The sequence below is a fragment of the Papilio machaon genome, chromosome 26 (genome assembly GCF_912999745.1).
Source record: "Papilio machaon chromosome 26, ilPapMach1.1, whole genome shotgun sequence".
NCBI lineage: Eukaryota > Metazoa > Arthropoda > Insecta > Lepidoptera > Papilionidae > Papilio > Papilio machaon.
This window is the reverse complement of record NC_060011.1, coordinates 3,277,736-3,303,139: the sequence shown is the minus strand read 5'-3', so window position 1 is coordinate 3,303,139 and position 25,404 is coordinate 3,277,736. Positions and strand designations below refer to the sequence as shown.

At 32.8% G+C, this 25,404-nt stretch overlaps 3 protein-coding genes across 7 annotated transcripts in view; 2 read left to right on the top strand and 1 right to left on the bottom strand.

The window, feature by feature from the left end:
• LOC106715202 (anillin) overlaps positions 1–852 on the top strand; it is a 39,742-nt gene extending 38,890 nt beyond the window's left edge. For all 4 annotated transcript variants that reach the window (XM_045684468.1, XM_045684467.1, XM_045684466.1 and 1 more), the window contains exon 21: positions 511–852. In XM_045684468.1, coding sequence (XP_045540424.1) covers positions 511–795 — 285 coding nt within the window. In that variant the 3' untranslated portion in view covers positions 796–852. The remainder of the gene's footprint in view (positions 1–510) is intronic.
• A 2,450-nt stretch (positions 853–3,302) lies between these two features.
• On the bottom strand, positions 3,303–4,001 carry LOC106715156. The gene is made up of 3 exons (XM_045684366.1): positions 3,985–4,001; positions 3,713–3,869; positions 3,303–3,428 (listed from the first exon to the last, which is right to left on the bottom strand). The coding sequence occupies exons 1-3, from the start codon at positions 3,999–4,001 to the stop codon at positions 3,330–3,332; spliced, it is 273 nt and encodes a 90-aa protein (XP_045540322.1). The 3' UTR covers positions 3,303–3,329.
• Positions 4,002–7,674: 3,673 nt separating this feature from the next.
• Positions 7,675–25,128, top strand: LOC106715167 (phosphoenolpyruvate carboxykinase [GTP]-like). 2 transcript variants are annotated; one of them, XM_045684579.1, is made up of 14 exons: positions 7,675–7,967; positions 12,490–12,555; positions 18,687–18,786; positions 19,891–20,036; positions 20,355–20,539; positions 20,832–20,954; positions 21,318–21,467; positions 22,154–22,257; positions 22,510–22,723; positions 23,536–23,728; positions 23,829–24,027; positions 24,185–24,334; positions 24,453–24,650; positions 24,842–25,128. In XM_045684579.1, exons 2-14 carry the CDS (start codon positions 12,524–12,526, stop codon positions 24,944–24,946), a joined length of 1,899 nt encoding a protein of 632 aa, XP_045540535.1. In that variant the 5' UTR covers positions 7,675–7,967; positions 12,490–12,523; the 3' UTR covers positions 24,947–25,128. The 2 variants fall into 2 exon arrangements, with proteins under 2 accessions (XP_045540535.1, XP_045540534.1); XM_045684578.1 differs by lacking the exons at positions 7,675–7,967; positions 12,490–12,555 and adding an exon at positions 17,533–17,642.
• Positions 25,129–25,404: the final 276 nt, after the last annotated feature.

The following is a 25,404-nucleotide window of genomic DNA, read 5'->3' as shown; positions in this document are numbered from 1 at the left end:
TTATTAGTTTTTTTTTTTGTTAAAAGGAATCTTTATACCTTTTCTGATCTCAGTATTGATTTAATATAGCGATAAAAATAGTGATAAGTATCTTATGACAGTCGGAAAATATGTGAACTAACGATTACATCTTGACAGGTCATATTTTAACCAATAAGGAAGCGACAGTTGCACAGTTCAGTGTTGCCATTTTCGTTATTTTTTTTATATTCCATAAAAATATCATACATAATGTTATGACATGAAGGTCAATTTGCTAATGTCTTTAGAGGTATCAATTGAAATAGTGAGGAATTACTACGAGAACTTCATAAGTAGCAAATCAATTGCTTGGAGTTGCAACATGGACGACTTTCAGAAGTTGAGAAAGTTTTGTTCACTGGTAACACTAAAAACTTAGCGACCCCCTCCCCTGCGTCAAAGTGAAAAAGCTGCCATAAGATCCTTATTGGATTATAATTCAGTAATGTCATAATAATTATTCCTTAATATATTTATTTTGTTATCCAGATGCCAATCGGTGACATAGATCTAGCAACGGTGGTATCAGACAGGGTCATCCGAGCGCCGAGAGATTTGTGCGCGAGACCGAACACGCTACTGCTAGAGACATCAGTCCCCGTGGGTCTCGCGTGTCCGGAGTCCGGCTCACTGATCTACTTCCGGCGTCCGGACGGACAAATCGTCCGGCGACATCTGCTAGCTGCTGACACTCCCAAAGATAGAGATGATTGGCTCGACTGTCTTAATAAAGCGCTGGAATACGTCAGATGTTGTGCTACCGATGATGATTGAGTTAACAAGTTGGAGTTAAATTTGTAAAGAAATTGTATTCTTAGTGTCTATTTCCACTAGTACTAGCACGCGACCACTGACACGACTAGCTGCTAATTGGAAATGGAGACTAAATCTATATATATAAAAGAAAGTCGTGTTAGTTACACTATTTATAACTCAAGATCGGTCGAACTGATTTAGCTGAAAATTGATGGGGAGGTAGCTTAGAACTAGGACACGGACATAGGAACTTTTTTATCTTGTGTCCATTTTTTTTTTATTCCGCGCGGACGGAGTCGCGGGTAAAAGCTAGTATTTAATATAAATAAGGTCATATGATCGGAATGACTAAAGCAGGGATTCCCAAGGGGTCTATATCGAACTTAAAGCATTGCTAATTCTCACTCTGTCTTCTTCTATTGACCTAAGTCAGAATTAATAATAATAATTGACCTTAAAAGTAGGTAATTTTGCCATGGGGGGTTTGTGGTAACAGTTCATTTTGGAAAAGGGGGTCAATTGTCCAAAATAGTTTGGGGGTCCCTGATCTAAAGTGTGGCAAGTAAAAATAAGTCATCGGACATCATCTTAAGCTATTTCATCCGCCATTTATAACAGCTCCTGACGTAAGTGTGACATTACAAGAGACAAAACTACATTAAAGTATAGAAAGTGGGGATAAAAAGTAATTTGAAATATTTTTTTTAAATGCATTTAACGTCATATAATTCATGCATATACTTTATATGGTTTTTGCTTTAATTTTTAATTAATATTCGATAAGTTAGACATATTAAAATGCAACCTAATTATAGATATAAATAGGATATTTTTATAGTAACGTATTTAACAACTAGGTTAGACTTTTCACGGATAAGGTTGAAAAAAATATTTTATTTTACTAGGAACAGAAAACCTTTTCATTGATAAAATTTTTTAAAATCGCTTTATTATGTTTATTATTTATCCGAAGTAAACTTCTTAAAAATATATTACAAGTCAAAATTCATAAGATAATAATTTTAATAATGTAGACTAACAAAACAATAGACAGGATGTATTTTAAATTTTAATTTTTACATAGATATTATAAATAAAATGTTACTTTTTAATTTTATTATGATTAATACAATAATATGTTGAATATTTTGGATAATATTTTTGTAACAATTTGATCCAAATTAATCAAAATGCAAATTACAAAAATTCAAACACTTCACAGTTAAATTTAGATTTTTTTTTAAGAAAAAGTTATTAGCAAGGTTTTATTACAATAAATAAATATTATTATGTCAGCGTTATTAATTATTAACAAGAATTGTTTTTAAACATTTCTTATAAATTAATTTTATGTTTAATTTTAATTGAAAATAATCCGCGGTAACTTTACATTTATATTTTAGTAATAACTTTTTAGATGAATAATGTCAGTATTATTAATGTTATTGGTTATTCTATAATATTATATACTTCTATGGTATATTTTACGAAAATCAATGAGTTTTGTGTTATTTTATCATTTTGACATTAAAGTTTCTGCTGACGAAATGTTTTTGTAAATAAAAAATATTAACATCCCGCTTTCCTTTTTAAAACATTATGTATAACATATATATATATATATATATATATATATATATATATATATATATATATATATATATATATATATATATATAATTCCACTGTTACATTTTATGTAACAGTGGAATTTCAGGTTAAATTATCGTAATTATTGAATTCAATAGAAATAAGAAGTTATAATAAATCTCGATGGTTCCTACGAATAAGAGTCAATGTACAAATTGACAACTTTACAGAAAAGGCTTTCAAAGTTACAATCATATAGGAAAATAGGCCGCATTTTACTTCAGCAAAAAAATGACATTTACATTTGTAAATGTGTATTTTGTTTAGTGCTTGTTGTTAATTAACTAAGAGGTAGATTTTAACACAAAAAAGTAATTTATCAATTTGTTACTTTGGTCCTTTTACATAGGAGCCATCGATCTGAACAATTTTATCTTTATAACTGCATTCACAGATTTATAAGAAAAGACATTTCAATTTTCATTTTAAACACATCCGTAGACCGTTGACAATAAATGACAATGTCATTGTCAGTCAGTGAAATGTGTGAATATAATTTCATTTGACAATACATTTTTTAAAACTTCCAAACAATGTTACCGCGGATTTATTAAAATTTTTAATTATCATTTTTATTACTTTGCAATAATTTTTAATTATATTGATATATGTAAATATAATCAAATGAGTACAATAAAATTTTGTAATAAACTTGACAATTTGTGGTTTTTGTTTTATTAATATTTAGCAACTGAAACCTTAACAATCAAACCCCAATCTAGAATTTAAAAACCAAAGTTTAGGACGGAAAAAATCTTTACTATTTACCTTAATTTTCAGACCAAATTAAAGTGAAATTATACTAAAAAAATGTAACTCGCGAAGCATTTAAAACTGCATTCATCTATACAATGCTTTATATAAGATTGTTATATATTTTACATATAATTTCATATAAATTTTCACTTGTCATCGTCTTCATAGTCCCAGGAGAGGTCATCTCGTTCTGTCTTACGATGCTTACCAAACTTCTTCCTGCCAAGGGACTGTTTTAAGTCGTGCTGTAAAAGAGTATCATGTTGAGGTAAGAAAAAAGAACAACAATTTGATAATTATCTTTACATAGAATGTGGTGCCATCTACTGGAAAAGTTGTGGCACTTGAAAGTGCCAATGAATTATAAGTTTTTTCGTGACTGTTTTTTTTTTTAAATAAGACATTGGTCATTAAAAGCTACAGATTTCTTGAGTTGGCACAGAATATAAATTTAAACCTTGCTGTATTAGAAATCTATCTTAAAAACCTTAATGGTTGGATTATTTTTTTTATAATTTGATTGGTTTACAATAAACTGCCGGCAAATATGTGCGAACTGGTTGCAGTCGAAGCGAGACTCGGTGGGATGCGGCGAACGTTTGCCGGCGCTCCAGTCGCGACTGAATGTGAGCTGAGCGGACACTAGCGCCGCCACCAACGCGCACAGCAACACCACTCGAACACCTCTACACACACACGCAGACAGATTAATTTAACCGAAATAAAAACCGTTATTTATTAATCATACAAGGGGCAGAAAATTTCTTCTTCACGATTATCTACTGTTTTGTTTTATATCACCGGTTGAACCAAACCATGGGCTCCTAAAGTTAATTTAATTAAAATTAAACTAAAATAGACCTTAAATTAAATATTTTGGTAAGTTATTTCAAAAAAATTCTTGCCTGCACGGAAACATCATATTGGAAGAAGTTTTCAAACAATTTAAATGAAAAAAATTAAACTGCATATAATTTCTTAAACAAAATAACAAAATATTTCATCGTTCTTTTAGAATATAGCACTAACACTAAATTTCAAACAACCCGCTTGAGTTCCAGAATATATTTGCAGGAAAATCGCAAACATACCTTTTTATATAGAGGTATTTTGTATCTGTCCTGCGCATTTCAAACGTTCGAGGAAAGTAGGCGTGGATTTATGAACCGGACTTATGAATAGAAATCGAAAGAATAGAGAGATTATAAATAAGTACTTGGACTTTAAATATATCAATAGAATATCAACACATCTGTTTGTTTGTAAATTTACACTTCGAATTGGGCAAATTAAATTTACCAACATTACGGCTATTCTATAAACGAATAATTAGTAGTGATGCAACGGAAGTGTCTTACCGGAACCAGAAACGGAAACAGATGTCAAATTTTTTTTTTAGCAGAAACGGAAACGGAAACGGATGCGGAAACAGAAGTGTAAATAATAATAAAAAACATATTTACAAAAATATTTTTTTCGGTAAAAACAGTTTGTATTCGTTTTTAATTTTTATGGCATTGGATATGGGTGTCCTTTAGCCTTCAATGTATGTATTTTTACTGCGCTGCAATAAGTTAAAATACGCGTTTTTTTAAATTTATTTTCAGGAAACAAAATTACACTATTTACAAATTAAAGTTCGCCAAACCACTCGTGTTGACAAACGACAAATATATTTCTAACTATATAATGATGATGATATATTACATGGTTATCACTTATTCAAAAGTACATTTAATAACTCGTAAGTATGAAATAGTCACATTTTGCCAGTTGTCAATTTTTTTATGGACAACAACTAGACAGTTTACTCCAGCAAGAGAAACTGATTGTTTCAAACAGCAGCAGAAAATATTACGCGCTTAAATTCACAAAATAGTACGTAAACAAACAAATGCGACAAGTGCCGAAAGGCCGCGCACGGACTGCGCGTCTCGCGCCGCGCATTTGGATCTCTCAGCCGTCGTAAAGTTCCGTTTTATCTCCGTTATAAAAGTTGCGGAAACAGAAACAGAAACGGATGTTGAAAAGCACGCGGAACTTCCGCACTTGCGGAAACGGAAACAGACATCCGTTGCATCACTAATAATTAGCCTTAAATACAAAATAACAAATGTCCATGTGTTTTAGTCCTCTTTCCCTTCCCACCCTTTTCTTATTAGGAAAGGACGGGAAGGAGATGTATGGGAAGGTTAAATATTCTCTTTTTGTGCGTCTCCTCCTTCGTCGATTGAGGGTAGGCAACGCATCTGCAATTGCGAATGTCTATGGGCAGCGGTCGCTTCGCCATTTCGGCGAATTCATGTAACCGCTTGCTCATTTGCCACCTTGTAATATAAAAAAAATGATTGAGGCCCTGCTGACATGGCAGGTATAAGACCTCTGTTCACACTGCTTATATAAAAAATGTGATTTAAATTATCTCAGGGACAGAGCTCAGTATGTTTTTATGTGAATCACGAATATAGTCCCGAATTAAACAAGAACTTAATGGCCCCACTACAATATTATGTTTTCAAACGTATAAATAAAAATTCCTTTGATCGGATAGCCCTTTGCCAGCGTGCAGTCTCCACACAATAGTCGTGCGAGCGAACAGATGGCGCTACCTGTCCTTTGTCCCCGCACCATTGTGTGCGGTTATTTATGTATTTACAAGCTCTCAAAGAGTTTCTTAACCTTTATCTATATTTTAAAAATAGATTCAAATTCAAAAGTCTTTGAGAATTTGATGAATAATAATTGGTAATCATTTTCAAACGCCTGTGAAAAATAAATAGTAAAGTAAACATTACAAATAACTGCTATTTCGACTTATGACGACATGCCTTCAGAGTCCAGAGACATCCACTGTTTTGCTAAAGGAACACTTAATATACTTGAACACACACACACATCTTTGAATTATTCCACATCAATCAATTGCTTTCTATGTCCAACATATTGTTACTTGTTGTTATTTGAGACATCACGATGTTATATTGCACAATATATCACCTATTGCAGTTGTCATGCGTTTTATAAGATAATAGTCCGTGATGAAGATTGATTACCGTCTTCATTCAGATAACTAAACCTTCCATACTTAAGAATAGATCTACATAATATTTTTACGTCTGCATATTCGATTTCTAATACACTTAATTATTAAGTAGAAAATGCCATCTTTGTCTACCCAGTTTAATTAAAAGACGAAAAACTTCTTTTTACACATTACACATGTCTGTTCACTCATCAATAGAAATGAGTTACACAATGTCAACGTAATCTTGGCTACCCTCGGCTCTTTAACATTCCATTTTATAAATAGACTAACTAACAATGAAGTTGTTACATATATGTCACTAAACATTAATGAACGTCAGTTTAAGTAACAGCGAGAGTAATAAACTGACGTCAATTTATGATGAATTCTTAACAATTTGTTAGCAAGCAAAGGCGGAATTCACGATTTGACAGTGACATGTTAAAAGTAAGCAGTAGTATTTGCAATAAATCTCTTTAATAAATGAATCAATGTATATTGCATTAACTTTATAATGGATAAAGGAAATTACAAATATCTAATCTTTCATTTCACAAATCTATCTGCCTCGATAAGATTCTGATAGTAAAAACTAAAATCAAAGTAAATAAAAATGTTCTAGAAATATAATTTTTATTATATATTTTATATTTGTTACTAACTGCTCTACTCAAATACTAATCCAGAAATTAGACATGAAATATATAAAAAACAAAAGTAATATAAATATATTTTCTAAATCGTCATACAGATTTTGATGAAACTTTAGTTCGACTCATTACAATAATGAGTTGAAGTACTTGCATAAAATACATTAGCCCTCTCTTTGTCTATGAAAATGCAGAGACAAAACATTCTATACAGTGTTACAGGAATTTCATGGTTATAAATACAGAATAACAGATTTAGTGATTGAATAATTTCAAATCAAAGTACAATTTTACTATCACTTTGTTTTTGTAACAACATCTTTATACATTTACTTTGTAAATACCTACGTCATTTCATTTAATTACATTTTAATATTAAGTGTTTATTTTAAACGTTTGTAACGACGCATAAAAACATTTGCAACATATTTAATTTTGTGGTTGCTTCACTAAGTTATTAAGGACATTTAGATATACACCAATAATTAATTGTCTTATGTATTTCTATGTATTTCTAATTGCTGCGGCATTGTTATGATTTAATCAATATTATCGTACCTTCCTAATAATACGAAACTTGAAAGATTATTAATTCGAGCGTCCAGTTTTGTACCAAGTAAAATGAAAATGATCCAAATAAAAGCACATTGTCTTACATATTGCATTTTAAATGTGTCGATCTCTCGTATTTATCTGCCTACACCTCTGGGTTAAGGGTGTGAGCGATAAGTTATGCTTATATATGATTGAAACCTTTTGAATGTTTGTCGTAGACTCTCTGTTGCAATTCGTTCCGCATTCAGTAACATGCACCGCTATTTATAACTCGTTTATTCCGTAATGCAAAAAACAAAAGGGATCGATTTATTGATGATTTGACAATGAAATCTTGACCTTCGCATCAACCTTATTATTTCGATAGCTTGGAGATAGCACATGACAGATTTTTTTCGACCATCTCGAATGGAAAATAACAAGTCAGTGTGCAATCGACATTTACGTCCGCACCACGTCTCCGTTGGCGCGTATTATCTTTGCGCGGGAAACTATCCAGGGGACTTTACAAGTCGTGAACACCAGCCGAGTTGACTGGCCGATTGACAGACGCGGTAAGTTTTTTTTTTATAACAATTATGGCTTGATGCAGAAATTGTAACATGCCAGTTTATTGATTAATTTATAATACGCGTTGCATTGAAAGAAATGTAAAATAAGTAGAGCGTTATCATTTCAATTCTTTACCCACTTTTAAATCCCGTTTACTAAAGTGCCACTATAACCATAGAGTAAATAATGTTTACAAACAACTATTATCTATGATTATATCTTAATTAATATTGACAGTTTAATTGTTTACTGGTTGTAGCACATTGATCTATATTCGACCAAAGTAATTACTAAACGAAGATTCTTTTAATTACAACATTATAGCTTTATCAAATACGTTCATCAGTTCCCTCAAGTTCTCTAAAAAGGAGTAGAAAGTTTTCTTTCACGTATTATTATAATGAAATTGAAGTTTAATATCAAAACTGCATTATTCATTGTTATTAAAACATTTAACTTGAACCAGAACATTACACTTCAAAAACATTTATCCAACCTTTTTTCAATATTTATCCTTGAAGCTGTCTTTCCGAAGTGTAATACCACTGAACGTCATAATTATATCAACATTCAACGAGCAATTAGTAAATAATTACATTTCATTACGTTTAACAGTTAATTTAAATTGTCAGATTATTTAACGAAAGCAATATTCGAATTCGAAATATTTTTACTTATGCACGGTATTTCTTATTGGTTTGGTTCAAATTTAACCGATCTTAAGATAACAATTGCAATCGAAACATTGTATATTATTTTGATCGATCAAATAGATCAAAGTTCCTTTCATATTAGTACGGAAATAAATTTCGGATCGATCTCAGGGATTCAATATTGATTTAGACAGTAACTATATACGATACGTGAGCTTACTATAAACGATGGATCAAGGATAGAAAGAAGCCTTTGGTAAGGCTTATAAATGCAGACGATTGGATTACAATATCATATATTGTGAAATAAAAACACAGTAATACCGACTGATAACCATTCTAATCTGAAACTAAAAACAGAGAAATACGCTTTTAATCCTAAATAGTCGACGTTTCGAATTGGAGTCACAAGTCTCTTTATCGTAAATGTCCTTTTCGAGAATACTCCCCTGGTTGCTTCAGCCAGTTTCTTTATTCTCGGCGTTGACATATCGAGTCACTTTCGCTATACCCAAGTTCGGCCCTGGAATACTGCTCGCATCTCTGGGGTAGAGCACCATTACCGGCTTCATCTATTAGACCGCATACAACGGAGAGCGACTCAAATCATTAACGACCAAACTCTTACCGGTCGGCTTGCGGACTGACATCAGTTCCCTCTTCCCTCTTCATTTCTTTACGGGACGTATTGCGAAGAATTGTTTAGAATGATCCTATCGCCAAGTTCCGTTATCGGACGACATAGACCGGCAGAGACCATCAAAGCCACCTGGATGGCTGGCATTCCTCAAGAACAGCTCGGGGAAGAATACTTATCGAATGAATTCAATATTGGTCAAACGCTACAAGAGGTCACAATGGCCATACCTCCCTTGTTAAATATTACCATCTTGCCAGTCTGACAAAAGAATTAAATAAAATTGTGGTTTATATCTACATTACATTACTCCCCTAGAAAAAAAAGTGACAGTAATCTTATAAAAAACTATTTGTTTCATCAGAACTTAGATAAGCACTAGAATACTAGCTAATAAACCAGCCGAGTGATTTGGTCTGGTTTTTACTATCTTAGTCGTTTGTCAGGCTGGCTTACATCTGATTGTTTCAATATTAAATTGAACAAGTTGTTTGTGCACTACAATAATCTTTTGACTGTTCAAAATATGATGTAGCAAACCGTTAAAGTATCACTAAAGTACACTGGAATTCATCGCTTTATTAAATAACTAGCTGTCGCACGCGACTCCGTCCGCGCGCAGTTAAAAAAAATGGGGGGGGGGTTATGAAAAATAGATGTTGGCCGATTCTCAGACCTACTGAACTCCGTCCGCGCGCAGTTAAAAAAAATGAAAAATAGATGTTGGGCGATTCTCAGACCTACTGAATATGCTCACAAAATTTCATGAGAATCGGTCAAGCCGTTTCGGAGGAGTACGGGAACGAAAACTGTGACACGAGAATTTTATATATTAGATAATGACACATCTGGTCATTATTATTTATTACCGTATTTAATTTAATTTGTGAATATTGAATGAATAAAATTAAATGATATTTTATAATCAGGATAACTTATAATTATATTTATAAGAGAAAAAGTGTTTTCCCGAAAATTCTGAAAATATGCTAGTTTGTCTATGGTGAAAATATCTCTGTTTTGAATTGCAACTAAATATAATTTATCCAATTTAAAAGAATAAAATTTTTTGCATGTTTATAGACTGCAATATTGCTGTTTATCACAGTGTAGTTTGTACTGGAAATATTATGAAGGTCATCTCTTATGAAGAAAATCAAAACAAACTTATTTACTAAAACACTCGAACTAAATCAGACTGTTGTTTATCGCGTTACGATGATATGAGATACACGTGACCGTTATAGTCTTTAGAAGAGTGATGTAATATACCAACAAGACCTGATAGTGAAGACCTTCAGATAAGGTGCTCTCTTACGACCCCCGCGGAGTTGTTGCGATCTAGATTATTGTGGCGTATACAAAGGGAAAATTAAACCTAATACTTCAACTATGTGTCTAGGCTGTAGGTAGGGACAGAGTCGTACATATTACGGATTGAAGTAAACCTCACCCAAATTAATTTACAATTGAAGAAGTTATTATGAATGCATTTTAAATAATTTAATAATGTGAGAATTATGCGTGAAATAATTTATGCAAAAGCTAGCTGTCGTCAGCGACTCTGTCCGCGAGTCCAAGTGTCCTATATGTTCTTCCAGACTATTTTAACCTTTCCAAACCTTTGAGACAAATTTCAGATCAAAGATCCGTTCAGCCGTTCTGAAAATACCTTCAAACAAACATCCATATAAACATTCGTATTTATAACATTAGTACGATTAATAAGATAAGGGAAAACTTAAACCTTGGTACATTGAAGTGTCACATTATTGAGGTTTCAGTGACGGATCGGTCATTTATCTTGCGCACGATTTCTTTAATAATAAATATTAAATAAGAATAGAGAACGCAATAAATGACGTACGACAATATCCGCATTGACGTCAATGCATTGCAGATGATTTGTCGTGTCGTGTGTCCTTGGTTTATTATGAAAGAAAGTCACGTTTTCTTACACAAGACAGGATAAGGCAGGGTAAAGATCTTTGAATCCTTTGTTCCTTAGCTAAACCTAGCTAATGACATTGGCAAATTATGTACTCCGCCAGTTTGTTATTTGTCTCGGCAAAGTGACTTGTATAAGATTTTATTTTGACACTTTGAAAAAGTGTTCTGATCGATGCATGATTGTTTGAGATGAAGTAAAAGGAAAAGTAAACAAGATATTGTAAAACTATATGAAGCGTAAAGACAACTTTGAAAGTAACTGACCTAAAACAACATTTCATAATTTTAATTTGAAAGTGAGCAAAGATACAGTTTTATCATAAACTATCTTTTACCCGCGACTACGTCCGCGCGAAAAAAAAAGAAAACGGGGTAAAAATTATCCTATGTCCGTTTCCTGGTTCTAAGCAATTTTCAGTAAAATCGATTCGGCCGTTCTTGAGTTATAAATAGTGTAACTAACACGACTTTCTTTTATATATATAGATATGGTAAACGTTATATTTGGCGAAAAATAATCATTTTTGCAATAAAGGTTTTACAAAAATTTGACTACTTATTTTTAATTTAAAAAAAAAAATTTTACAAAGATTCCTAATAGTGCGGACATTTTAGAACCTACATATTCTTTTCGTTTTTTGATACAGTTTTTTTATTTTTTTTAATAGCCATGTTTACATTTCTTATGTTTTTAATATTATAAGAAAGAGCATTATCACAGAAAAATTGTTTTTAATATTCTTTAGCAAGTCATTATTTACTTATTTACCTAATATCTTAAAAGTTACTCGAAAAGTTAGCGAAGTGTTTGATATTTTATTTTATCTTATCATTTTGTTTTAAGATTGTATTTTCAATTTATTTTTATCACGTTCAAGCGACAAGACCTTGATTTATATAAAAACGCAAATGTAACAGATGTAACAAATTACTAATTTACATTCGGATGCATTGAAAAAACATTTTTTTTTATAAATACCAAGTAACAAGTCAAGTAGGAAGTTTGGTTAGTGGTTGGTCAATGAGTGCAATTATTAGTGCTGTATGAAATGTCTTACCGTGGGCTTACACCGCGAAAACATGTTGTCATCCCTCTATATATCTTTATATAACAGAGATTAGTTTTTATACACTTTCTCCGGCCATGGAAACTTAAGTTTATATCACTATGTTACCAGCAAAACGTGAAGTAAGTAAGTTTGTAAGTCGCCTAAGCAAATTATTCATCGGGTTATTTTAAATTATTTTTTAATGATTAAAAATACTTATTTGCTTTTGTTTCAGAAATTAAAACAATAGAGGAGACACGACTGTAAAAATGGTGCTCATATTAACGAGGTTAACAAAAAAGTAAGTTATACGATTTTTTTTCTTTAATTCTTTTGTCTTTTATAGAAGAGTGTCCAAAAGCATTCTAAGGGCGCAATTTCATTAGTCGGTAACTAGGTTATTATACAACATGCGGGGATTCCCCGCATACGGGCTAACAACTAATGGAAATGCGCGGTGAGAAAAAGTAAGGACTGTCGCCCAATGTATGCGGGTGGTAACGAAAACAAATTAAAACGGTTTTATACGAGCGCTATGGCATGCGTGAACAGGAAATCTCTCGCACCATTCATGCGGACGCCATCTGCTAATGAAACTGCGCTCTTATAGGCGCTTTTATGTAATTATGCAAAGTTCAGTGCCTTCCCATTTTGATTTCCGGCAGTTTTCTCTTATTTATGACCAATTTTAATATGTACCTACTCATCTTACTGATGCGAATGTTTAGATGGATGGATATTTGTTACACGGTATCTACAGAATGATTCCAGAGTTCTGGATGAAATATGGCATAGATGTAGAACAGTGTGGAAGAAGCCATAGGCTACTATTCAAGTATTTTTTTCCTCGGATTTGCGGAAGATAGTTTAACCTTATATTGAAGTTTCTGGGAGAATTATTTCACCGTCAAAAGTCAGATCTTGGGTTGCCCACTTACATATTTCCCTGGTATAAATTATTATCAACTAAAATTTGAATATTAGGGCAAATTGTTGCAACATCGTCTTTTTAGTAGGAGAACTGTTTAAACATTTATTACACAGAACAAACAAATATAAAATATACCACTATTATGTTGGAAAGACTTAATACGCTAGTTTTATTCAATCTCAATTAATAAAATTTATAAACGAGTTCCATATCTATAAATAACAAGCTAAATGTCGTTGTTAATGTTGGCATTTCATATTGGCAGAGTACGTTGAAATACGTGTCATCATGACGTAGACTTTGAATTTTCACTAAACGAACGAAAGTTCGCGGGAGTATTTTGTAAAAACGAATGCAAATTCGTAATAAATAATAACTTATTATTGATATGGTGTATAGATACACACAGATATACGATGTTAATTCTACTCTACTTTGACATTTTACGGAGATTAAAAAAACTAAACCATAATCTTAAAAACCTAAACCCTTACAACCTACCTATATATAACCTATATGGTGGACATCTTTTTTTGTGATTAGATAATTATTTATCTTGAAAATGTTCATTAGTATATTTTTATTAAAAATTGAGAATAACGCTAGCTACTTAAAAAAACAACTGATATGTATATGTATTTATATTCATAACCTATTCGCGTAGTGAAACCGTACTTTAAATGGTATCAGCCGGTTGCAAAGTTCGCGCGGAGGCCCGGCCTCCACGCCCCTATTTCATCAGCATCAGCACGCAATCGGCAACTATGCGCATATCTCTATATTTATTACAATTATTATTGCCAACCTTTGACATTATTAACTCTTACACTGACTTGTTATTTGTTTTCTTTTTTTTTTGTTAATATAACCTCTATGGTATTTATAATTTGAAAAATTAAACAATCGAAAAGTACGATAATATTTGTTTAATTGCTATCGTATAGCAAATAATATCACCAGCTCTAATAAAATCACAAGAAGTTATTTAAATCCTTTCTAAAATTCTTATAATTCCAGTTATATAGATTAAAAATAAAAAAGGAAAACAATAAATAATTGGTTTATGGAACATAAAATGACTGGAATGAATGAACGATATAATGACTGGCATAACTTCGTGAATCTACCAATATTTACATTACGTCTGACCTGGTCAATGTGATCTTGGAAATTGCCCAATTATATTAGATAAGTGTAATTAAACAATAACTATAAACAAAATTAAACGGTTCTTTTTATTAACAGATCTGTCTAAATTAATAGATTTACTCGTTTGTTTTTGAACTTTATTAGTTAGTAACCTCACCACCGCTACCGACCGCGACCGTCAGCGCCAAAATGGCAAAAATCAAATAGCCACAAAATACCACTGTTTACATTACTCTGCCACTGATACAAATATTGTTTTTTTTTTAAAAAAAGAATGAGAGGTAAGATGATATATCAATACTGGTGTCACTGCATTCGAAACCCATAGTTATAATTATAATGATAATATAGGGTTTAGGGATTACGACATAAATTCTTAATGTTTGAAATATTGCATTCATTTCATTCATATGACTTTAGATAATTCCTTGGTCATCGGACTTTGTAATAAAATGTCCGAACAAGATGGCGTCTCGGCGGGAAAATAACGAAACCGTACAAGTTGTTTATCAATTTATAATTGAAGTAGATGTCTACATTGGGTCGCGAACCCGGCATATTTATAATTGCCTTGTCAATCGCGGAATTATTTTATAGTCCTTGGCCATTTTGTAGGTTTTTTTTTCTAATACTTCCTACATATCGTCCAAATAAACGGGCCAATCTAAACAACAGTCAAATTCCAAAGGAAAAGAGTAAAGTGAAATAACTTTCCGAATGTCCATTATGTACAAAGTTATGTATTAAAAATAAATATAAACTAAATTGCACAAAAAACTATTTAAATACAATCTATTGGCTACACCTACCTCATAAGGAAGAGTGTTACAGATAATTGATTTTTAATTATAAAAAAAAAAATAAGTGATAGTTTATGATCGTAAAGGTGAATGTATATTTGAAATATCTTCCTGGTTTAATCACGAGGAATTAAACCCGTTCACTCAACTACGAAACTCGTTTTAAGCTTATGCTACATTGTTAAGCGGAAGCGGGTATAGAGAAAATAAAATTTTAAAACTGGTCTTGTGATATTTAGTTACCATCACTATGATACTGAGGAAATGTTTAAGTAAAAATGTCCTGTATCGGCGACGCGAAAAGAGTAGGCAGAAACGAAAAACTTATAGCTTCGATGTATAAAAATCGATTGCATACACGTCGTCGAGTCTTACTCACTCGCATTTAATTGTTGTACTACATGAAATGCCTAGTTTATACACATCATTATAAATTACTAGCTGTCTCTCGCGACTGTCCGCGCGGTATTAAACAAAATAACGTGTAGCGTATGTAATCTTTCAGGCTATGTTATACATCTGTGCCCAATTACAACTAGATCCGTTGACCCTTTCAAACAAACAAACATCCATCTAAATATTCGCATTTATAATATTAATAAGATTTAACCAGTTTCCGCACCCGCTTTGTTATGTGGGTATACCTTTACCGACACACTCGTAACCTTCGTATTATGCCAGGTGTGGCGGTAACAAAGAAATAAGAACGATAATAAACGTACCAGCTAATACTACTGTAATATTTACTAAACATCGACTTAATAGTGACAGATTACTAACTGAAATAGTATTCGTCTGTACTGGTCTCTGCGGGGCACTGCCGCGCCCCCGGATTATTTTACATACAAAACAAATTGAGCTTACTTACCATGGTTTTCTGAGTTCAAAATCCCTTTTTAAATCATGTGGTTATCTATGTTTTGTACAAGATCACAAATTACAAGGATGGGGATATGTTTTATACAGAGATCTCAGATAGGTCTCAGAAACCCATGTTTAGCATGTAATTGGGTAGTACTTCACCACACTGTGACAACATCGCTATTTTGCGTGTGGGCAGTTGAATAGATTCCAGACAACGTAGCTCTACAAAGAACACGCACTATCAATTTTAACCTACACAAAAAGAATGATCCAGTAACGGTTATAAAAACAAAAAAATCATAAATTAATGACGCAATAAATATCATAATAAAGTTAATTTAACCCTCACCTTGTCGTTATCGGTGATGAAAATGACAAGTGTTTTGCTTTTATTCAATTTATCAAATGAAATTCACTAGATAATTGATATTGATTAATGGCAATTGCTAATAAACATACATGATAATAACTTTGGATTAAAATATCTAAAGGGTCTAACTTTATTATATCTTAAAGAATAATTTTCTTAGCTAAACATATAAAAAATGTATAAATATTACAGCTTTAGCTTCTAGATGTAATAAACCGTCTTTTCTTTTCTTTTGTCTATGGATAATTTAAAAACTTTTAAAAACAAGATGGCTGACATGTTTGGTGCCTAATCGGTGAACCAGGATGTTAGAATGTTTATACATAATGTATATTTATTTTTATCAAAACGTATTATGTAACATGCGTAAATGTCACGGTAATAAAATATCAAAATAATTCTTAAAACTTGTACCTATACAATATTTTATAACACGAACACAATTCTTTTTCAATACTTGACAAAATAAAACGGTACATTTGTAAAAATAATAACAAAGGCTATCATAAAGCAGAAGTGTTATAATTCTATACTTATTAAAAGAGACCCTTAGTAGTGAGTAGTGACCATTAGTGCGATAAATACTAAAGGACTGTTTTTTAAAAAAAACTAAACTTCTGAATGTAGCATTAAACGTTGTTTTCTGAGACCAAAACTGTATAAAACATATAGTCATTCCTGTTATTATCCTTGACATAACAGAAATATTTTTAAAATGAGATTTTCGAGAACCCACGGTAAGACGTATTTGTAGCCCTTCTAAAACCAGGATGATGCAATCGCTCCTTGAGCTTTGGATAGTAATAGTAACTGATGAAATATACCAATAAAATTTCACCTTGATTTGAACATGTCATTCTCCGCTAATAATACAAGTTGAAACAACAAGCCTCTCCATTATGTGACGTATCTTTGTTTTGACACGTAGATGACCCGCCTTTATTTCCGACCAATCAGCGACCGCCATTTGACCGGTCCTCACATATATTACGCGCGCTTTGCTAATGTTGCCATAACGTTTGAAAACGCATTTCGTAACGTAGTTATTAAATGGGTGTTAGATTTACTGTTTTAAAATATTATAGATGGCTTTTAATTCTATTTAGCTTTAGTAATATTGATAAAATTTAGAATACTCTATTTTCTTAATATTTATTAATTAAATTAGATTTCAATAGTAATAAAGTAACATTTAAATTATTTTAATTAATGTTTGTATTAAAAATGTTGCACTTAAACACTGTTCCTGAAAACTACGTCAAGAAAGTCGCGGAGTGAGTATATTTTTAATTTAAATATTTATTAAGAACTTAATATTATCATTACTATTTTATTTATAATTTTAACCAAATATCCTATTATTTCTTATTTTTACATAATATTTCTTGTTATGTATTAGTAACAATTTTATGAAATTAAATATTTTTTTTATTAATTGCAATAAAAAAAATACAAAAATGTTTTACTACAGTTATCGAAGATGTAAGAAAACATTAAAATAATGATTAAAAATTCTGTGAAAGAACTTTTCAATGCAAAGAACAAAGAAAATTCTTTGTGTGAAATTAAATTCGTTTCTTTATTTTCTATTTCATTATTTATATTTAATTTTGGAAATTTGATTTGACTTAAATTTGCAAAAAAAACATTTTTCCTTTAAAGCACTAGTAGTTCCAAACACATACTCCTCGCTTATTCTATACTAGCTGTGCTCGCGACTTTTTTGCGTGAAATACTCGCGTCTTCTGGTAGCATTTTTAATTATTTAGCCTAATTATTTTACTTAAACTTATAAAACATTACAACAAAACATATTCTACTTGCAAAACATTCACACAAACATTGTTGTTCTACACGCTTGAGGCTGAAAACTTTTACAAATTTCAAATGTTATATATCAAATTAACTGCCTAAAAATAATTTTTAATCATCTAGTTGTAAAAATGACGATACTTCCATACAACTTTTCATCCCCCCTTTCAACACTTAACAACCATTTTTTCGCATTAAAAAGTAGCCTATGTCCTTTCTCAGACTCAAGACTATCTGTGTACTGAATTTCATTTAAATAGGTACATTAGTTTGGTGTGAAAGCGCGACAGACAAACAGACAAAATTACTTTCGTATTTATTATATTAGTAAGGATTATCGTTAATTTTTAAAACAGCAATTCCTATTAAATGTTTCCAATTATACGTACAAGATACACAAGTCGGTATAAGACGAACCCACGATAAAAGGCAAATGACGACCCCCCAAAAAGGGTTAAAAAGAAAATTATAGAAACAAGTTGATTTATAACTCTTGGTATCAACAGATGCGCACAAGTGGCACTGGGATGCAGCCGGGCCGCTCATCAGACAGCGCTCCGAGGAACTATCAAGCCGAGCCCTCAGTTAGCCGCCCTCACACCAAAGGTAAGCATTTCAACACATTCAATGAAACTACGATTTTCGAATCTTCTTAAACAATAGTTTTACGATTCCGCAAACTTATAGTCAGACGTATTCTATCTATACATCTACTGTCTTGTTTTACCCGATTAACAAGTGACCTTATATCTCTAGTCCAGTTATTGTCCCCTTTAAGATAATAAGTACTCTATATTTATCATCAATAAATCCGGGGCAAAGTATAGTCGCGTTCGATGCCACGGCCGTGAATTAATCATATTGGCTCATTCGTTTCATTACATATGTTTAATTAGGTTATAAGTAAAATTTTAATTTAGTTAAGTACCTTTATAATAACCACTGCTAATTATTCTATGATATTATATTTGTTAAAAACATAAAGATAAACATACAAACACTTTTAGATTCTAGACTGCGCGTCCATAATTTTCCAACAACCGGTACTTTTTATATAGTAAAGACAAAGAAAACTTATGATGCAATAGTAAACAACGAACTAAAGAAGGAGATATTAAGATTTTTCTTAGTAAATACTAGTTATGTTGAAAAATATTCCATACTATCATTTGAGTTGTTGAAAGGTTGTGTTGGGAACAAAGAGATTCAAATATAATACTAAATATTTGTACATGTGTATGTAAATTTCGATGGCTCCTATGAATAAGGGTCAATGTGCAAATTGATAACTTTACAGGAGAGGCTCTCAAACTTTCAACCATTTGGCAAAAGATGCTGTATAGGCCCTTTTACTTTAGCAAAAAAACACATTTATACCAGTAAATGTGTATTTGTGTTTAGTGTATGTTGTTAACTAAACTAAGAGGTAGCTTTTAACATAAAAAAGTAAAAATCATCAATTTGTTACTTTAGCCCTTATACATAGGACCCATCGATGTAGTTCGTTGAGAATACAGTCGAAACTAGATAAAGAAACCTCTATAAGACAGTCATTTTTCGGTACCGACGGACGACTTCCATAAGCGAGAAATTCGAGTTAAAAAGAAACCTTTGTAAGAGAGCAATTATCGTGGTCACTTGAACTTTTGCTCATCCAGGTTCAAATGTATATGTACTCGATGGCTCTAATACTAACCCGCTGTGACATAGGTCCGTGCGTTCGTGGAGCGCAGCGCGTCACTTTGCGAGCCCGAACATGTGCACGTATGCGATGGCTCCCCAGCGGAGGCGGCCGCGCTGCTGCAGCTGATGCAGCAACAAGGCACGCTGCGACCGTTGCACAAGTATCAAAATTGGTGAGTCGCGATATACTGCCTCAATATTTTGCTGAGCGTTAGGCACAAATATTACTATATTATGTCAGCCAGTCCTAAAACGTGTAAATTTTATTTTTATTACGTGTAATTTTTATTTATTCGTGGTCCCAATAATTATAGGCTAAAGAGATAAAACTGGCTAGCTGACATGTATCCTACATTTTGGTTGGTGAAAGGTTGAAAATTATTTCTGATCTACACTAAGAAACCTTCTTAGTAGCCAGGCAGTATAAGTTACAATATAAATTTTATCCTCCGTCTTCCTCAATTTTTTTTTTAAATAAAACTTTCTGACAGTTGGTTAGCCCGCACCGACCCCGCGGATGTGGCCCGTGTCGAGTCCAGGACCTTCATTTGCTCAGACAAGGAGCGGGATGTGGTGCCCGCCGCCAGAGCCGGACAAAAGTCCGCCCTAGGCAATTATATCACACCGGGAGATTATGAAAAGGCCATCTCAGAGAGATTCCCGGGATGTATGCGAGGTTAGAAATGTTTCTTAATTTCTAGTCTTTAACCTAGTCAGTGCACAAATTCTTAATAATTAAATATTGCCACTGTAGTGAGTATTAGACCAATATTTTTCTGGTTACGACCATTTAAGCTTAAAAGAACTTAGTCTTAATTTACAATTAATATACTAAAGATTTAAGAATGTGCAGATTATAGTTTCATCATTATATTCTGCAGCAAAACTTACTTGAACATAATTCGATTTATTTTTTAACTGTACTATCTAATAGTTTGTCATTTTTCTATAATTTATGTCTGTCCAAGGACGCACAATGTACGTGATCCCATTCTCTATGGGTCCGGTGGGTTCTCCACTATCAAAGATTGGTGTAGAAGTGACGGACTCCCCTTACGTCGTGTACTCGATGCGCGTCATGACTAGGATGGGTAAGACTACAAATTTAAAAAACTAATAGTTGTCCTCAACTTTGTCCACGCGGAATTGAAAATCTACTAATAAATATAACCTTAGTCCCATGGGGATAATGTAAGATTTCCACCTCCCAGCAATGAAATAATTTTTCAAATCGGTTCAGTGGTTTGAGAACTTATTTAATACAAACTTTACTCTTAATATTTAGACAAGCAATTCAGAATAAAGTTTTTCTTGTGTTAGTACTTCGTGACAATATTCGAATGTAGGGATTCTATTTTCCAACCTCGAATGTATTGACATAATGTACTATTGGCGCTTCATTATTTCTTTAGAGAGTTTTGTATGGCTCTACCACGTAGTAAATCTATACTCAGGTGCCCCAGTATTGGACTTGCTGCGTAAAGACGAGCAGTTCGTGCGATGCCTACACGCGGTGGGCAAGGCGGGTACGCCGGGCTGGCCCTGCGACCCTTCACGCACTATAATACTGCACAAACCCACTGAAAATGAGATTGTTAGCTATGGTAAGATTTATATCTACTTATTCTATTCGAAAAAAAAACGTTGTAGTATTACTTTTCAGTTCATGGTAACGGTTATTTGAGGGAAGGTTCTACGCGGAATCTTTGTCTATTTCTTTGTGATCTCATGTAGCCTATACGGCTAACGAAGTGACATTCGAATGGAATTTTATAATGATTTTTTTATATTTGAATCAAACTTTTTTATATATAAACTAGCTGTCGCCCGCGACTGCGTCCGCGTGAAATTAACAATATATGTTCTACATCTGTGCCAAATTTCATTAAGATCTGTTGAGCCGTTCTAGAGATAATTTCCAACAAACATCTATCTATCTAAACTTTCGTATTTATCTTACTAATCTTAGTAATATTATAAATGCGAATGTTTAGATGTAAGGATGGATGTTTGTTTGAAAGGTATCTCCGTAACTGCTCAACGGATCTTGATAAAATTTGGCACAAATGTAGAACATAGGCACATATTAAGTTTTGTTTTAATTTTGCGCGGACGAAATCGCGGGCGACAATTAGAAATATTATAAGTAAAATTGCTATTTTATTATAAAGAAAGTTATTGTTTCGCCGTGAGATTAAGATTCGCAGAATTCGCAGATTTAAAATGTCATGTTTGTGTAACTTAAGAAACAAGATAGGAATAATTAGTAATTTAACTTACGTATGAACAGGTAGCGGTTACGGCGGTAACAGTCTCCTTGGTAAGAAATGCTTCGCGCTTCGATTGGGGTCCGTGTTAGCGCGACGAGAGGGCTGGCTTGCTGAACACATGCTGGTAATTACACGTCACATAAATACATCACTCAGTTAATAACGTCTAATAGCTAGTAACTTCTTAACTATTAAAAGTTGTTGATATGCATAGAGTATAAAATAAATAGAGGGTACATCGAAATTGTATGAAATCATAGAGTATTCAGTTCATCTAATGAGTTTTATACCTACAGTATTGACCGTCATCTTTGTCTTTATGTCATTCGTTCATCCTGTTCAGTAATCATTCGTTCACCACAACTGAATCTTTCAGATCGTTGGTATAACAGACCCTAAAGGTCGTAAGCGGTACATCGCCGCAGCGTTCCCTTCAGCATGTGGCAAGACCAACTTAGCTATGATGACACCCTCCCTACCGGGGTACAAAGTGGAATGTGTTGGTGATGACATCGCATGGATGAAGTTCGATAGTAACGGAGTACTGAGAGCTATTAATCCTGAGAATGGATTCTTTGGTGTCGCACCTGGTGAGTTAAAATATATTTTGCCTTTATTGCCTCAATTTTGTCCATTGAAAAACAGAATATTATAACTGATAAAATAACTTCACTGTTTATTAACTTAATAAAAAGATATATTCCAAGAAGTCTGAATAAACAAAAAACAAAAGAATATTTTTTTTTATCTTTTTCTATCAAGAAATCTATGGTCTTTTTTGTTGCCATCGAGAGAATGAAATTTGGTGATTTATTTAAGTAGTTCTTTAGTATTGTATTTAATTATAAATATTATGAAGAATTATATCTGAATTTTTTACATTAGAAATAACAATACAAAATTATTTGTGTAACTTTATCAACGTACTATCGAGTACTTGACGGAAACCTTCACAGGAAGATCACTGTCTCGACATAGTTGAGAGGTTCTTTGACACACTTTAAAAAACTGGTGCATAGATAATAGTTTTCATTGAATATTATATTGATAATCGTTACTAGTTGTTTACCACGTCAATGTCTGCGAAGAAAAATTACAATAAAAATGTCGATGCCAATTAATTATGTCGAATAAAAACTACATATCGGTTATCGGGATCAAAACTTTAAACCATCGTTGAACTGGCTTTATAAAATTATATTTTATTACAATTGAAGTCATTTCTATTTCTTTATCGAATTTGATTACGTATGCATTAGCTGTCCCTCTAGACGTTTTATTTTTATTAAGTTAAATATAATGTGTATTAAATCACTATTACACATCTCTGAGTACCGCAATCCACACTAAGAAATAATAACACAGCTAACACCGATATTAACTAAGTTGATTTGTTTAATAGGTACTTCAACAGCAACAAACCCGATAGCAATGGCGTCCATCTTCCAAGACACGGTGTTCACTAACGTAGCTGAGACGAGCGACGGCGGCGTGTGGTGGGAGGGCATGGGCAAAGCCCCGGAGAGTCTGATCGATTGGAAGGGCCAGCCCTGGGATCCTAGTAAGAAGACATTAGCCGCACATCCTAACTCACGGTATGTCTGAAAACGTACAAAGCAAACATCTTTAGAAACATTTAAGTACACATATTAGTGGTTTTCTTATCAGTGGAATTCAGATATTTTTTATTTTCAGGTTTTGCACTCCAGCTGAACAATGTCCCATAATAGACGGACAGTGGGAAAGCTCCGAGGGTGTGCCAATATCTGCCATCTTGCTAGGCGGGCGGCGACCAACCGGTGTGCCTCTCGTGGTGGAAGCTCGTGACTGGCAGCACGGTGTCTTCATGGGGGCCACCATGAGGTCTGAGGCCACCGCCGCAGCTGAACACAGCGTAAGTAGACCAGCTAGCTATTTATTAAGAAATAGTTGGGAGAGCTATCTAGAAAACCCCGCTTGACTATTATTATAAATATTTAATCTAAAGTATTCCTTTGGTAAAATGGCAGAATTTAAATGCAGTTTTTGAATAAAATATGCTATCTTTACAGGGCAAAGTGGTGATGCACGATCCGTTCGCAATGCGTCCATTCTTTGGCTACAACTTCGGGGAGTACCTGCAGCATTGGCTCTCTATGCCGCAGCCCGGACGCAACATGCCTAAGATCTTCCACGTTAATTGGTTCCGAAAAGACGCCCAGGTAAATGCATACTGAATTGAAAAGACATCATGTTAACAGCGGATTATGAATAAATATTAACTTTTTTTGCACCCTACTTGATTTTTTAGCACATTTATTAAGCAATAATTGATTTCAGGGCAAATTCCTTTGGCCCGGTTTCGGTGATAATTCTCGCGTGCTTGACTGGGTGCTTCGTCGCTGTGACGAGGAGCCCTGCCACGTCGAGACTCCGCTGGGATACGTGCCCAAACCTGGAGCCCTGAATACTGATAACCTTGAAGATATTAACATGAAGGAATTGTTCAGCATCCCTAAAGACTTCTGGAAGCAAGAGGTATATTCTTTTATTTACATTTTTTATGATTTATTGAAAAACAAAAAAACGATAATTATATCACATTCTTAACTTTCTTAATCTATGAAATTATACACATTTTACCGTTTTTTTCTATAATTTATGGTTTTATGGCAGATATAATTTTAGCGCAATTAAATACATTATAGTATGTATTTTTATTTTTGCAGGCCGATGCAGTAGAAAAATACTTTAAGGAAGAAGTAGGTGATGATCTGCCAAACGAAATGTGGGACGAACTGAAGAAATTGAGAACAAACATTGAGAAATCATAGACTAATATCGAAACCAAAGACAACTGAACGAAACTATCAAACTATAATCGTTAAATAAAATTTGTACATAAATATAATTTATAAGAACATTCCAATTTAGTAAATAAGTATTAGGATTAAGTAGTTAGTAATATATGCAAATTATATTCTAAATTTATCCTTAAAAAGCAATAAATGATCGTCAGAAAATATTTTTAAAAAAATAGTTGACATTTCAATAACGTATTAAAAATGCAATGGCTGTGTTAATTACGAACTATATGAATTTTACTATTATAAGTGAATTTAGTAAAAATAAATTCATATTACACTGAATTGTTCGCGTTTTTTTTTTCAAGTTTGTTACTATTTTGACCATAAAAAATATATAATTTTCTTTAAAAGACATAAAAGGGATAAGAAGAAATAAAGTTTCAACTGATTTTTATTTCAAGTCTGTAAATCATCCCAAAAAAACC

Coding starts and splice junctions, on each gene's coding strand:
- LOC106715156 (XM_045684366.1), bottom strand. Junction 3,429..3,712: donor ATATTTGCCGGCAGTTTATT/GTAAACCAATCA, acceptor ACTCTTTTACAG/CACGACTTAAAACAGTCCCT.
- LOC106715167 (XM_045684578.1), top strand. CDS start 17,578: ATGTTTGTATTAAAAATGTTGCACTTAAACACTGTTCCTGAAAACTAC. Junction 17,643..18,686: donor TACGTCAAGAAAGTCGCGGA/GTGAGTATATTT, acceptor TGGTATCAACAG/ATGCGCACAAGTGGCACTGG. Junction 18,787..19,890: donor TAGCCGCCCTCACACCAAAG/GTAAGCATTTCA, acceptor GCTGTGACATAG/GTCCGTGCGTTCGTGGAGCG.